This window comes from Dermacentor variabilis, chromosome 1, assembly GCF_050947875.1.
Source record: "Dermacentor variabilis isolate Ectoservices chromosome 1, ASM5094787v1, whole genome shotgun sequence".
Lineage (NCBI taxonomy): Eukaryota > Metazoa > Arthropoda > Arachnida > Ixodida > Ixodidae > Dermacentor > Dermacentor variabilis.
Window position 1 is genome coordinate 17018721 of NC_134568.1, and position 15047 is coordinate 17033767.

The 15047-nt window shown below is 48.7% G+C and overlaps 1 protein-coding gene across 3 annotated transcripts in view; it reads right to left on the reverse strand.

Moving 5' to 3' along the window:
- Nucleotides 1-15047, reverse strand: part of LOC142575591 (rap guanine nucleotide exchange factor 2-like) — a 716743-nt gene that overhangs the window by 362501 nt on the left and 339195 nt on the right. The window contains exon 1 of one of the 3 annotated variants that reach the window (XM_075685093.1): nt 11009-14790. The exons of the other annotated variants lie outside the window; for them this stretch is intronic. Coding sequence (XP_075541208.1) covers nt 11009-11094 — 86 coding nt within the window. The 5' untranslated portion in view covers nt 11095-14790. Of the gene's footprint in view, nt 1-11008; nt 14791-15047 lie in introns of those variants that run through there. 3 annotated transcript variants of the gene reach the window in all.

Consider the following 15047-nt stretch of genomic DNA (forward strand, 5'->3'; position numbering starts at 1 on the left):
GATGCTTTTGCTAAGGCATGCTACACGGAAGGATAAAACATACCGGGTATGGGCAAGGATTACTGGCAGCGCAGTGGCGCTGCCAGTAAAGAGCACTGGCGCCGGGGCCAGTTAAGTTAATCACTTTCAGATTGCGAGCACCAATAGTGTTTTGCAATCTTTAATTGTCTAAAGATGACTGAAGTCAAAAAGGCATACACTATGAATGAAATGTTTTATGACTGGTGTTGACGCACGGCAATAGTAAAAAAAAAAAGAAAATCTGAGGAATAATTGAGTCATAAGACATGATTTCAGCAACTTTGCCGATTGAATAATATATAGCATGTGTACCGAGCAAAAGCGGGGCACACAAGTATGCTCAGAATATCACGGCGCGACGACGGCGAAAATTCGCCTGGAGTGTCCCTGTAATAGCTATCGAAATAAAAGGAAGGCTCCCTCGCTTCGTACCTATGTAGGCAACTCGCTGCCAGTGTGTTTGAGTTGGGTTCGGAACAGAACGTAGAATATTTCATACGAAGACCGTGAGAGGGATATATCTGACGGCTTCGCAGTCAAAAAACCGTTAAAGCTCCGTTTAGTGTTTTTCGCCATTCACTTGTGCAGCGTGCTAGCCTCACAACGCTAATTTGCCGCAGTTAGATATATTACATTCAAAATTAATTCACATTTTTGTGCAATTTACAGCGCACAATGAAATGACGACACTGCTACATGCTTGAAATGACAAAACTGGCTGAATGCCGCGTTAAAATACTATTTGACTTCGCTTATACAGCACGGACGGATATGTAGTTTATTTCGCTTAAAAAGCGGCGTCTTATGCAGCTAACTTCGTTGCCATAAATGTCTCCTCCCGCTGCTCGCCAATCATGGTGTCCGGGGACTATGGGAAGCTTCGTAACTGGTATGGTCGGAGAGCTCTGGTGACAACGCAGTAGTTAGGTGCAGGTGCGGCACCTAACTATAAAACCCGTGTGGCGATAGTGGCTAGCGCGCCTGGTGACCGAGGAGCGCAGTGAAATCAGAAGCGCTGCGCAACGCGGGTCCGATCGCTCCGACCGACACACGCGTCACGCCAGGGGAACCCGAATAAAGCGCGGCAAAGCAGCGCTTTATTCGACCGCTGTTTGCGCACGCTTCGCCGATCTCGACGAAGTAGCGGCGCGCGACATGGAGCACAAAACTGCCGCAGCAGCGGCAAGTCGAGGCAGGCCGGCTAACGTTGAGCGATTACGCAGTGCAGAATGCAGGAAGCGCCGGCGGCTTCTTGTTATTTTCATTTTATTCCCACGCGCGTATGGCGCCGACGACTCGGCAAAGTGGTCACGAAAGACAGCGGCCGGCCAAAGACGCGCGGGCGCATAAGCGGTGCGCTTCCTGTCTGGTGCCGCCACGTGTATAAGCCATTGTGACCTGCGTGGCTTGCCCGTATACGCGCGGGGGATCTGCGCCGTTTAGCGTATGCGCGTGCACACGATTCTGTCGACATCTCGAGCGGATCGCGCAACGTTCGCGGAGAATCCACTCGAGTGCGCTGCAGTGCTTGACGGATATGTACCGCATGCGTCCACTGATCGACTGCATGACAAAGTACCCCCCCCCCCCCTTTCCCCGCTTAGTCTCGGGCCATTTATGCTGTCTGTTAACGGTCTCTCCAGTATTTGGATCCCCTAATTAACTCGCAGACTGCCACCAAAAAGTGGAGGACGCTTAAGCTTCGCCTTCAAGAGTGGAACGCGACAGCGTTCCCGTCGACCCGCCAAGGGGTGTAAGACAATGGGCTACGGCGCAGCGACTACGCGCCCCGCATCGGACGCCGTGAGCGTCGAGCAACGCAGCGTTCGGCGCGACAACGAAATGTGCGCCTAAGCAAGCGACGCACGCCTGAGCCTTAGAAACAGCTCGTTTCTAAGGCAACACCGCGTTCACTAGAGGCGCTTTTGTACCGCTGTGAAGCATCGAACTCGTGGCTCAGTGGTAACGTCTCCGTCTCACACTCCGGAGACCCTGGTTCGATTCCCACCCAGCCCATCTTGGAAGTTGCTTTTTATTTATAAGTGCCTGCCGTGATTTATCGCTCACGGCCAACGCCGCGGACACCGACGCCGACGACACCGGCTTTTCTGCGACACGAGCTCCTTAACGCTATCGCGTTAATATGTTTTGCGCGGTCTCTGTATATGGTGCGGTTCAAAAGCGCCGCACGTATATATACAGTCTCTGTGGCACTTTTGACTCAAGTCTTAAAAAGACACTAAAGAGAACAATAATTTCAACCGTATTAGTGAATTGCCCTTCGACAATACAAAAGGAAAAAAAAGCCCCTCTTAGCGCGAAATGAGGCTTTGTAAGGACGCAAAGAAGGAAGGACCGGTACCGACGCCGCCTTGAAGTTACCGAACCAGCTCGCCTTGACGGCATGCATCTTGACGTACCGGCACTGGAGTTTTTATGAAATTTTGAGCTTCATTTTCTTATAGTAACCAACCTATTACATTAAAATGAACGAAAACAGAGTTTTGAATGAATATTTTATTAGTCAAAACTGATTCAGTGCGTCTATTTAGTGTCCCTCTATAACGCCTGTGCAGGCACTACTCGAATGCCATCTCCATCACTCACCGGCTCACTAGGCAGCGAATACATTTTGCTGCTTGTTGAGGGCGGTTGGTCTGTGCGAACGCGTTTCACTGCGTAGCGTGTTGTACGCGCGCGCGTGCGCATTAACCGCCGCTTTCCTGCCTCTCTCGCTCTTTTTCCTATTCTGTTGTCCTCGCACAGCGTAGGGTAGCCAACCAGATGCCTTTTCTGGTTAACATTTGTTTATTTGTGTGTAATTATTGATGCGAACGCGTCATATGGCTTATTGAGCGAAAAAGCCGGCACCTGTCATCTGTATGCAGGTCAAACGGCCGGTCAGTTCCCATTGGCAGCGAAGACACGGCACCAGCGCGTATCGACGGAGCAGAGCGGGCGAAAGGAAACAGCAGCTGGGGCGATAGCGCGCCAGGTGTTGCGTGAGGGGAGAGGGCATCGCCGCGACGCCACGTCACCTTCGCTCTCGCAAAGATGTGTTATCCGCGCGTTCCCTGTCCGCGCAAGCTCTCGCCTGTGTTCTAACTGCGCCTCGGTGAGGCCAAACAAAAACGCGACAAGCGTCTCAACGCGCTCGCTTGCCCGCGAGGAGTTCATAACTCGAAGGACCGCTCAGCGGGATTCAATTGGACATAAATGCTTTCGCATTCGCAACTCATAAGAGCTGAGGCATCCTCGGATTTTCTATTCATTTATTTATTTGGTTGACAATACATGAGTGTCATGATGCAGGAGACGAAAGGCGACGTCAACAGTCACCAGACTAGGCCTCTAGCTCCACAATATACATTCGCGACATTATCGTACTTAACAGAAAACAAGAGCAAGAAAACGTTTGCAAACAGCTGGTAAGCAGGATTATATGTTCACTAGTAACAAGGTAGCAGAATATGAAAGAAAAAAAAGCGGATAACATAACATGTATGTGATAATTGAAAACAGGTACATGGTGTATACCATAAAATAGCGGAAACTGAATAACATAAAAAAAATAACCACGACCCTGTTTGTTACTGTATACACAATAATCATGAGCATAAGCCAACACCCCCCCCCCACATATATATATATATATATATATATATATATATATATATATATATATAAACTAAGCACCATCAAGAAAATGTGGCTTCGATTACTTTCTGAAAAAAGAAACGGAGGAAGATTGCGTTATCAACGTTAGTTCTTGCGGATGGACATCCCTGCCCTATACGTTCATTTTGTCCTCCTCTTATCGCTTGTCCTTATACGGACTAACTTTATGATGTAGATGCCTAATTACTTGAAATAGAATCACACAGACTGCCGGTGGTACGGTACAGAGTATCACAACTACCAATTCCCGTGTCAACCCTCCAAGGTAGCGCATGGCTATGCCGTTGCGCGTTCGATCGCGGCCACGGTCGTGATCGAACGCCTATAGGTGGACAAAATTAATCCGAAGACCCCTACTGCGGTGTGCGTCGTAATAAGATCGTGGCTTTGGCACGCTTAACCCCTGCCTTCATTTCAATTGATTACCGTGTCATCCACAAGAGAGAAACGTGACTTGGGTTTCTAGCGAATGAAGGTAGCCGCATCTATTCATGCGCTCTGAACGGCTGGCGCAGGTAAGCCAACCATGGAAGCAGTGCAATAAGACATCGTAATGCGTGTCTTTCGGCGTCGCTTCGCCGCACACGGAAGTAAAACAAGCACCTAAAGCTAAAGGCAGCGGTGTCGTATTGTGAATGCTCATTTCCGAATGCAAATACGGTATTACCTCAGAGCCAAGTAGCACTGTACATTGCTTACACAAACCACGATGTGCTAGCAGGCTATATAGTTGGTGTGACATGGGGCCCTATAAGGTAAAACTATTCCAATCTGTTTTTATGCCAATCTACTGACGTCAAATTTACGTAACCACCGGCGCATGCAAAGGGGGGTGGTAACCATCAGCGGTATTTCAGAAGCCCAATCTAATAGAATGTTCTTCTCGTTTACAGGATGTCACTTTCTTTTGGTTTCAAAGCGAATAGCATTGCCTATACATTGAGCAGCTTCTCTTATCTAACTGACTGAGAAGAGGAGAGGAGCACGCTAAAGTGGAGTTTCGATGGGGCTGAGCCAGCACAGTGAAAGTAGATGACCGGATAAGGAGGGTGGTGCCGGCGTCTGCGATTGGTCCGCTTCCGCTTAATTAACTTGCGGCGGCTGGTCGAAAATCGCGGCGGCATGCAACGGAAGGTTAAGAATGCCGCTAGAACATATACTCAGCAAGGTATAATTTACAGAGCAATGTCGTATACGTGTTGAAAGGTCTCGATAACGTGATACGGCCACGTAAAATCTTTTATTATACGTAAATAAATCCACACTTCCCGGCAGCTCAGAGTAGCCAGTGCCACAATGATCGGCGGGCAGCCATCTCCTATTCCTTTCGGAACAGGGCAGCGCCGGGCTATTCAGAAAAACTTTCCGTTTTGTTCGGCGTATTAATACGTTTTTGACGCGTACACGTCGCTTTGACGCGGTGATTTTTCGCAGTTTTGTGACGTCGCGTGACAGACGGACAATGTGGATGCAGCCCGAAAAAGGTTGACCAATAGCAATTGGTCAAACAAAGTCTTTTTCGCTAATGGCGAGAAAGGCGTCGTATCAGATATTATTTTTCTTGCGTTAGGTCTAATCATGCATAATCAGCGTGCGCATATCATGGGCCCTATAACGTAAAACTATTCCAATATGTTTTTATTCCAATCTCCTGACGTCAAATTTGCGTAACCACCTACGCAAACATCGGGCGGTCACCCCCAGGGTTGTCTGCACAAACCAATCAAATGCTTCCCTCGTTCATAGGAGGTGACTTTTGTTTGCTTGAAAAACGAATAACACTGCCTGCACTGAGCGGCTTGTCTTATCTAATTGGCTCACAAGAAGCGAGGTGCATACTCAAGTGGAAAGGGATTCGATAGGGCCGAGCCACTGCACTGAATATCGATAACCGGATGAAGAGGGCGGTGCCGGCGTCTGCGATTGGTCCGCTTTCTCTTACTTAGCTTGCGGTGGCTCGTCGACAATCGCGGCGGCATGCAACGGAAGCTTAAGAATGACGCTAAAACGAATCCTCAGCAAAGAAGAGTTGGTAGAACGAGGTAGTAAACGTGCCGAAAGTTCTCGATAACGTTATACGGCCATGCAAAATGTTTTATTACACGCAAATCAACCCATGCTCTGTGACAGGGGCGAGTAGCCAGTGCCTGAGCGATCGGCGGCAGCCATCTTTTATTCCTTTCGGAATGGGGCAGCCTGCGGCTATTCAGAAGAAAATTCAGTTTTGTTCGGCATATTAATACATCTTTACCGCGTACGCGTCACTTTCACGCGGTAAGCTTTTGCGGTTTTGTGACGTCGCGTGAGACGCAGGTGAAGTGGGTGCAGCCCGAAAACGTTTGACCAATAGCCGAGGGCTAATGGCAAAAAGGCGTCGAATCAGATCTAACTATTTTTCTTTTGTTCGGTCAAATTATGCATAATCAGTGTGTACACGTCATATTAGATGGGGAGCTATCGCGGTTTTCGTGACGTCGCGTGACAGACAGGTGAAGTGGGGGTGGTCCAAAAAAGTTTTGACCAATCGTGGAGGGCTGATTGCAGAATTGGAATAGAAAAGTTTGGAATAGCTTTACGTTATAGCGTCCATGATTACGTATGTCATATAGCGCGTACGAACGACAACGAACGAAGGTCGAGATCAAAGGACCGGCGTCGCTCACTTTAAAGTAAAGGTTGTTATCTTTGCGTACGGCAATACGATTTGCATATACGCCCCATCGCACAACACGCGTATCACACACTCAAGTTGCTCCAGGCCTTCTACGGTCGAATCCAGTAGATCGCAGCACAATGCGTATATGCTATTTCCATTTGTCAGCATTTTCTTTTACTTCTCCTAAAGAGAGTATCAATTGTTCCAAGAAATTTGCATAACCGCATTGTGCGGTCGTGACTGATACCACGCATAAAGCATTTTTTTTTTCAGCACGGGAGAGCGTAAGCTTCGAAATCACGTGGCTGAACCTCTCAATAGCCCCCGCCCCTCAGCCCCCTCTCTCTTTCGAAGAAAAACTAAATTATGGAGCTCGGTACCAGATGGGTATAAGATGAATGAACGAAAATAAACGTGGCGTACAAGGGCCATACGCACTACATCACGTCCGTTAATGTGCTGTGGCCTGGCACGGTATGCTAGAGAGAAATGAATTGCAATTCGCTAAGCACGGACCTATGGCCGCGTGTTTTGTAGCCGACCAAGATAAGCAGTGATCCGATATCTATAGCGTCTGGAAGCTCTTACATACTAGCAGCTTTGTGAATCCGGTCCTCCTTTGGGGGATTCTGCGCGCCTCTTATGTTAGGGCTGTTTCGGGAAGGATTGCGCCAAGTTGTGTAAACGTGCGCAGTGACCAGAGCCAATGGTCTAAAACTTTCACAGCCACTCCGAAATTTGCCGAACCCAGCCTTGGAGTATGCTTCCCGAAGAGAAAAAAAAAAAAACTAATTCTGGTAAATGCGGTATGCGCCCTGCGGTATGGAGACATGACTCGCCAAGCGGACTCTTCACGCAATTTTTTTGTCAGCGCTGGCGTACATAACGCCCTAAGGTTTCAGTTTAACTTGGTTTTGACGCAATTTAAATTATGCTTACGTGTAGATATGCGGTGCGGCATTGGGCTTCTCAAAAGCCGCTTCATGAAATAACTGCGAACTAAAATAACCGCTAGGGCATCGACTGCATCATTACATCAAAATGGTCTCGCACTGTTCTCGCTTCGGGAGACCCTGTTTAGGCTCTAAAGGATTTCGCCACTACGGACGCTTGCAGAAATACATTATTCACGCGCTCGTATACGAGTCCTGCCCCTAAAATATTCAGAGCGATCGACAATCGCTCAAAAAAAAAAATGAAGGGAAAAGAAGCATGCTAATAGCTCGTCGACACCACTGAGCAGAGGCTTGAGCTGGGGCCCTGCCTTTTGCATTACAAGTGGAACGAGAAAATGCGCCAACTGTACAACTGCAAAGCCAGACTGGATGAAATTTGCAATAATTAAAAGGAACAGTTCAATTTTAGCAACGGTTTGATTCTTGTGACTGTTCGGGGCAGATTTTTGATGATGAGTTAAAAGCATTTCACAAAAATTTGAATAAATAAAGAACACTTCTTCAACACAAGAAGGAAGAAAGAGAACCAGAAAGTTGACAACTACGTACTTCAGCAAGAAAAAATTATCTTTGGATTCTGTCCGCGGAAGCTGGTAGAGCGTTTGAAGCTGACAAAGCTAATAATATGTTAATCGGCTGCTTACCTGAATCATTTAAACTTCGGTAAGTGACTTTTGCAAAGATCCCATTTAGAAAGCTGTACGTTCTAGAACCATGTTCAACCAAGTGAAGTAACTAGGTTGTACATGATCATAGAGCTTAACAGCATTTTACGGTTTACCCAAGTGCGATACCAGCTTTTATTGCGGCGTTACAGAGGTGTAAACTTGATGCTTTAACTCCTATCACAGTTATATTTATAATACGTATTTCTGGATACCACAGGCCGAATTCACAAAGCCTCTCGTTCATAAGTGCTCTTTACTATTGACTGGAAGTTGCTCTTCCCAAGAATTCTATCACGACAGTTTTTTTTTGTATAGATACATACCCTGGAAACGAATTCACAAAGCTTTCCTTTCGTATGTGCTATTGGCAATAGGAGAGAATTGGGGTTCCACAGCTTTTAGCAGCTCCGAATATATAAAGTGAAACGATTAAGCGACAAAACGAGGCGGATGGAAAATAAAAGACAAATTGCATTACATTTTGCATCTACAAGCGGACACACACATGAGTCACGAGATCGTGGTCGAAACAGCACGTAATTCTAGAGCAGTGCACGGGCCCAGGCCGGGCTCGGGCCCGCTCATTAAAGCGCCTAAGTCGTGTCTTCCCGCACACGCGAACATTATGCAGTGCATTCTCCAAGGCGTTCTGTGCCAAGCTTAAGTGACACGTGGAAAGTGCTTAGCAAAGAAAATAGAAAAGCAGACGAAGTTCTAATTTTTTTCTTTCCCCCAAAACCAACATTGTTTCCGCGCAAGGAAAAATAATATATATATATATATATATATATATTCGCATGCTAGATGACCTCATAGGACCAAATCGTACGATCAAGGTAAATGCATGCGCGCGCCAGTGGAAGAATCACAGCACGGGCAATGGGCCAGATCACTGATGTTCCAAAAGGAGGAACAAAGATTTAGGTATTTTATTGCTTATACACTGCAGCTGATTAGACCCCGAAAAGGTGACACATGCGCTACAACCTGTACGTAAAAAGACATATCTTTGTTTACTTAGAGGCCAGGCCTGGGGCATGCACACGCGGGCTCTGGCTAAGCTTAGTTGAATTGTGGTGTTTTACCTGCCAAAACCACGATGTGATTATGAGGCACACCGTAGCAGCGGGAGATTCCGGATTAATTTTGACCACCAGGGGATCTTTAGCGTCCCCCAAGGCACGGGACATGGGCTAAGCTTAGTAATGAATGCCCGGCCCGGGCCCGGGCTTGGTATCACGGGCCTGGGCAAGGCCAGGGCTGAAAAATCAGGCCCGTGTAGCGTCGTTCTACATAAGGCCATCCAGGCCTTACTTGATTTTTTTAAGCAGTACGGGCCTGAACTGTAGGATTTAAGTAGTCGAAATTGCTTGCTATATGCTTTACATCTTTCTCCTGTTATCGTCACCCATCATGCGCCTTTTCCTTCCCTCTTTCTTTCCGTCTTCGCCTTCCCCCAACGCAGAATAGCTGGCTAGAGGAATGTACCTCAGGTCGACCTCTCTGCATTTCGTATCCTTAAACATAAGCTATCTCTCTCTCTCTCTCTCTCTCTCTCTACGCTAACGTCCACAAAAATGCACGGCGTACACAACAATACGTAACGCTCTACGCATGCAAATGCTCAAATAGGCAGGCTTTCTTTCAAAGTGACAATAACGCTATTTACAGGGACAGCAGCGTGGTGTGTTCCATGCAAGTACGTTGGAGTTAGGTCAGCGCTGTGCAATAATATCACGCGTGTCACTACACGATCCCTTTAAAAGCACGTCTACATCATATAGATCAGCTTTTGTTGTCGAATTCACTGAAGTAGCGAATTCGACAACACAGATAATGCTAAGCGACACAGTCTACCACTTGCTTCTCGATTAGGTTAAAAAAAAGAAAAGCAGCGTAGCAATGGCGGCAAAATTTGTCGTCGCAGAAGAAACTGCAGCTCCCTGCTTGAATTCGATGCCGTAATGCGATGTTTTTACATGTCACATAGCGGGGTCTCTGATCCACAGAAAGATTAGCGTAGATAAAGACTTTAAGCCTGGCCCACAGGACAAAATAGAAAAAAGGATTCTGTCCTGTGTGCCTGATCCTATTGCTATATACATTACGCAGGACCAAATGGGTCCTCAATCAGTGCGTAATGACTATGCAGTCCGCATTGTTTCATTAAACAGCAGGGGTGTTCGAACAGCAAGCTTTTCTAATCGAATACGAATATTCGAGAAAAAACAACCTGTCAATATCTACTCAAATATCTATTATTTCCACTTTCTAAAAACAAGTGGTATGGTGTCCGTTCGGCCACAAAAGGCTTGTTTGTGTTCATTAATACAGCTAATGCGGGTAGCAACTGGATGTCAGTCTAACTGGGAAATAGGACTGACAATTGGGCGAGTTGGTAAGGGTTCTGTGTTAACTGAGACGCTTGTAAATAAGAAACAAAGGAAAGTACGATCAATTGCTGGAGCACCATGACTATGAGAGTAATTAAAGAAAAAAGAGAAGAAAAAAAGGGGGGTACAACAAGACCTCAGATGCGCTCAGTATAGCGCTCGTATAGCGCTATACTGTCGGCCGAATGATAAATTGCTTTGCCTAAATCGAAACATCGAATTCGTAGGCTGTCTAAGGCGAGACATGTTTACTCATGGGCTGGTAACTATTGTGTTTAAGTGACCTCCTCCGTGTGTTCGTTTAGGAACTGGATCATCAGCACCCCAACCGTGGTTCACCTGCACCAGTATCATTCAAAAGAGTATCGACTTGCCTCCATATTTCTCCCCGTGGACTGCAAGAACTGCTCTCCCTTACAGCATTCTAAAGAAACGAATATTCAACAACTTCAATTAGTGAATACTCGAATCGTATACGAATCGAATAGCAAAGCCATTTCGATGCGTATTCGAAATTTCGCTAATTCGCACACCCCTATTAGATGGTCGATAAGAAGGCGCACGCATTTAATTTAATTTCGAGGGTCATTATCGCGCAAGAACGCAGCCAGATAAGCGCTCTCGCGCAGAACTTACCAGACCGAGAACCTTCTCTTGGGCATCATGCCCTTCTTTGCCAGGGCGTCCCGCACAGAGTGGTGCCTTCGCCGGAAAGCTTCCATGGTGAATAACGCCCGCTGTCACACTCGTCCTCGTCACAGTGTCTGTCAAAAGCAGTGCGTCACTACTCGAACACAGAAAGTCAGCCGCTCGCCAACACACAGGTACAGGCTCACTCGCGCTCCTCCGTGCTCCGTCTGTGCTGTTTTTCCAACGACACAAGAAGATAGGTCCTTCACGGATGTGCACAACACGACGGATCCGCGAGACTCCGTATCTGCACCCGGCTTCGACGCGCCCTTGCTCTGCGAAAGCCTCGCTCACTTTCTGGCGAGAACGAAGCAGCTGCGTCCGCGGGACGCTTCGTTTTAGTGACGGCGCGCACGCGTGCGGGACCCGGGAAATACGGTGTAAACAATGCCAGCGCTACAGAAGGCGTTCAGCGGCAACGCGAAGAGGAGACACGGTCGCGGTCATCAGTGCGGGCCAGAAACACAGTAGAAAAAATAAAAAATAAAACGCACCTAGGAAGTGAGTGCGCGCCGCGCACAGGCGACAACGAGGGAAGAGAAACGCACGCGTGCATCTTGCGAGCCCACGAGAAGTCAGCAGTCACTCCTCAACGTCCCTGCACCACGCAGCGCGAGTTTTTCAGTTATAATCAGAGGCGAACTAATAGAGTGCAGCAACATAACGGAGCCGCTTGAATCTAGAAACTGCGCGCCTTATACACTTGTGGAGATGCGGATCAGTGAAACGGTGGAGCTGTTGACAAACTCAATACTATGCCACGAGAAGAACAGCACTCGCGCTCTATTCTTTACCAGAAGCGGAGAGGGGAACGCAACGGGTCCTCGAGCAAATATGGATGATCGTCGAGGCCTCGAACACTTTTCGGAGCCGGGGAAACCAAACACTGGAAAGACAATGCCCCGGTGCGAACTTGCCCGTGGAAACGCGAAGGTACGGGAAGGTACAGCAGTGATTCAAAACGCGCGAGCGAAGGACGCGACAGCGACGTGAGGTGGGTGGGAGAGGGGGTTGAATGGGCTGAAAGGACGAACGTAGGCTGAAGGCGCGGAAAGCTATATTGGCGAATGAGAGAAGCGCGACGAACTACGAGAACTAGGCGACCACAGTGGACATAATGCGGCTCTGCTGCAGCTCGTCGCGACTACGGCTGCTGAGGACGTCGACGGAGCGGACCCCACCTCCTCCTTTCCCTCGGGAGTGAAATCAGGAGGGCTGTCTCTCGCCCTCACTCGGGCCCCGGGGCGACCCCGCTTCGAACGGCGCGCGGCTGAGTCAGAGAGACGAGTCCCACGTTGTTTTCGTCCGGGACGTGTTCGTCGCCGCGCGGCGGGCGGCTGTCAGTCAAGGGAACGAAGTCGTCGGGCGATCTTCTTGTCAGAAAGCGCTTCCGCGTGCGAGAGAGCGGCACAGCGGCGACAAGACGCGCTGCTGGATGGATGCAGGGGCGCACTTCTTACAGGAGGCGAGCCCTGTGCTATGATGAGGTGCACCAGGGGCGCTGTTTTTTATGCGACGCAGGATGAAGACGTAAGACGGAGACGGCCTCGGCTTCTTATATGCACTGACCAAAAAGACGAAAACTTTAGTCAGGTATACGGCCCTGAACACAACGAACCGCGATGGATCTAGATGAGCGAACTAGATGGAGGAAAGTAATCTTGCGTCCCGAAGTCACGGTTTCGGAAGCAAGAGCATCGTGAGCGAAAATAAATTAAGTGCGAGAGTATAAGAGGCGACAGGAAAGATAAGTAAATTGGAACTCGAGAAAGATTGAGATTCAGCCTTGTGGGCTGGCTCCGTCGAGGCGCTGTGCTATGGCGACCAATTCCGCCCTTCTCTAAGTTCTCTCACGCCGTGAGCGCTGGACGAACTTGCGAATAAAGCATTCTAAACAATTATGGCTAAACATTTGAGTGCTTCTACAGCTCAGTAAACTGCCGTCCTTGGTCCTTGTCTCTCCGACTGCGCCTAGCCGTCCATGAAATATGAAACTTCAGTCACGCGAAGAACAGCTTAATAGAGAAAAAAATATATATAATAGAAAGACGCGCTCGATATCGAGCGAAAACGCTGCACGGACGAGCTTTACACCGCTTCCAGTTGAGAGCATGAAAGTAGGCTTTCTCCTCCAGGTGACGGCCCGAACAATGAAGCTTTGTCCATTCAGACAATAGAACGTGAAAAGGGTCACTTGTCGCGCACAGCTGCGGGCGATAGCGAAGCGTTCGTAACTTGCTCCGAAGATGGGACGAGGGTAACTACGCTTTTAGTATCTCAACCTCGCTTCCTGATCACTGATGCTGGACATGAAACGCTTTCTCGAAGTGACAGTGGGATTGGGTATATCCTTCAAAGACAAATTATGCGTAAGTTTTGTGACCAGTCTTAGAGGGAAACAGTTCCTCAAAGGGTGGCAGAAAGCTGTTCGACCAACGAGCACAACTCAAGCGCGGATTCCAAAGCAGATTCGAGAAAACCTCGACCCCCGTTTTCATCAAAATATAGGTGTGGTGCGTAAGCAAACCTAAGAGTAGGAACCCTTTTCGTTCTCCACGCTAAGCGACTTCTCCGCAGCACGTATTCAATCGCCTAATGTGCAATCAATCTCTTTCCAATAGCACCTCCCATGGACGAATCATTATTATGCTAAATTATTTAGCCCATGCAAATCCTATACGCAGCTGAACGGAACGAGCAGGACCTGGAGTCTTAGAAGGGCGCCACCCGTAGAGAGCGGGACAGACGAAAAATAACGGGCAACTAGTTTTCCTTTCTTTTTTTCCCCCCACTCAGTTAACAAGCCTGTCTTTTCTGAAAATCCGGGTGCAGGAAATCTTGGACTACGAGACAAAGAACAATGAATCGCACTCGAGCCTAGGGGAAAATAAAAGGAAATACCTATTGTGCTCGATCAAAAAGAAACAGAAGGTTGCTCAAGCAACATTATGTTTATTTTCGCTGAAAAGCTTACGGTCATGCGCCTTAGTCGCCATCAATCATTGTCGAGGCATTTCGGGGAAATCAACCAAGCTGAACGGTTAGGAACGCTTGGAAGAAATTTGCGTAAACCCGCTAAGGTCGATCGGCTTAACGATGAGCAAGACAAAACAAACTAACTTAAAAGGGTGGCTTTGACTGACAAGACGGCACTTTTGGAATGCAGGCGGAATAATTTAAGGGAAAGTTTAAACCTGGCTCAAATGTTTGAACAGAAAACAGCACTTCTTAACGATTTCTTAAGCGACAGATCTCAACTAAAGCGACAAGGAAGATGGGAGCGTAAAGTCGGGCAACGCACGCAATAGGAAATTGCCGGTGACGGGAACTATAGGGAGACAACGGCGAAGGGAGGCAGAGGTGCCGTCAACGCTTTCGCGTACAGGGCTTGTATGTGGCAGCCGAAAAGCGCCGACACAGTGGTCACATAGAAACGTCACTGACACTTCAGTCCGTGAAGCGACGACGATGTCGACGAGAGCGCAGAGAGAGGGGCCAGGCCGTTGACGCTGCCGCGGACGAGGGCCGACGACGACGCATCGTTGGTTCCGTCGACTCGATGCCCAACAACGTCCCGACACGTGACGATGTGCCCTCGACAACTGTCAACGACGATAACGACGAGCGGCGGACGCGACGACGTGCAAGCGGCACTTCCGAAAGCGCGCGTTTACCGCGACAACTGAGGAGGGAGCGCGCACTTCTACTACTACGCTACAAAGTCGGCGGGCGGGCAGGCGGGAGCGACCGCGTCCGGCGCAGTGGTTCCTCGATCTCCCCACGAGCGTCGAGGGGCGCAGACACGCTGGCGGCTGGAGGGGAGAAGGGGGGGCGACCGACGCGCCCGCCGCTGCGCCGGTCGGCGAGGGTAGGCGAAGAGACAGCCGGCGCTGCGATCGAAGAAAGCCGGCGGCACACGGCGACCGATGCGAATCACCGCGAGCGCTATACGCTATGGGAGCTAAAGGTCACCACATACAACACC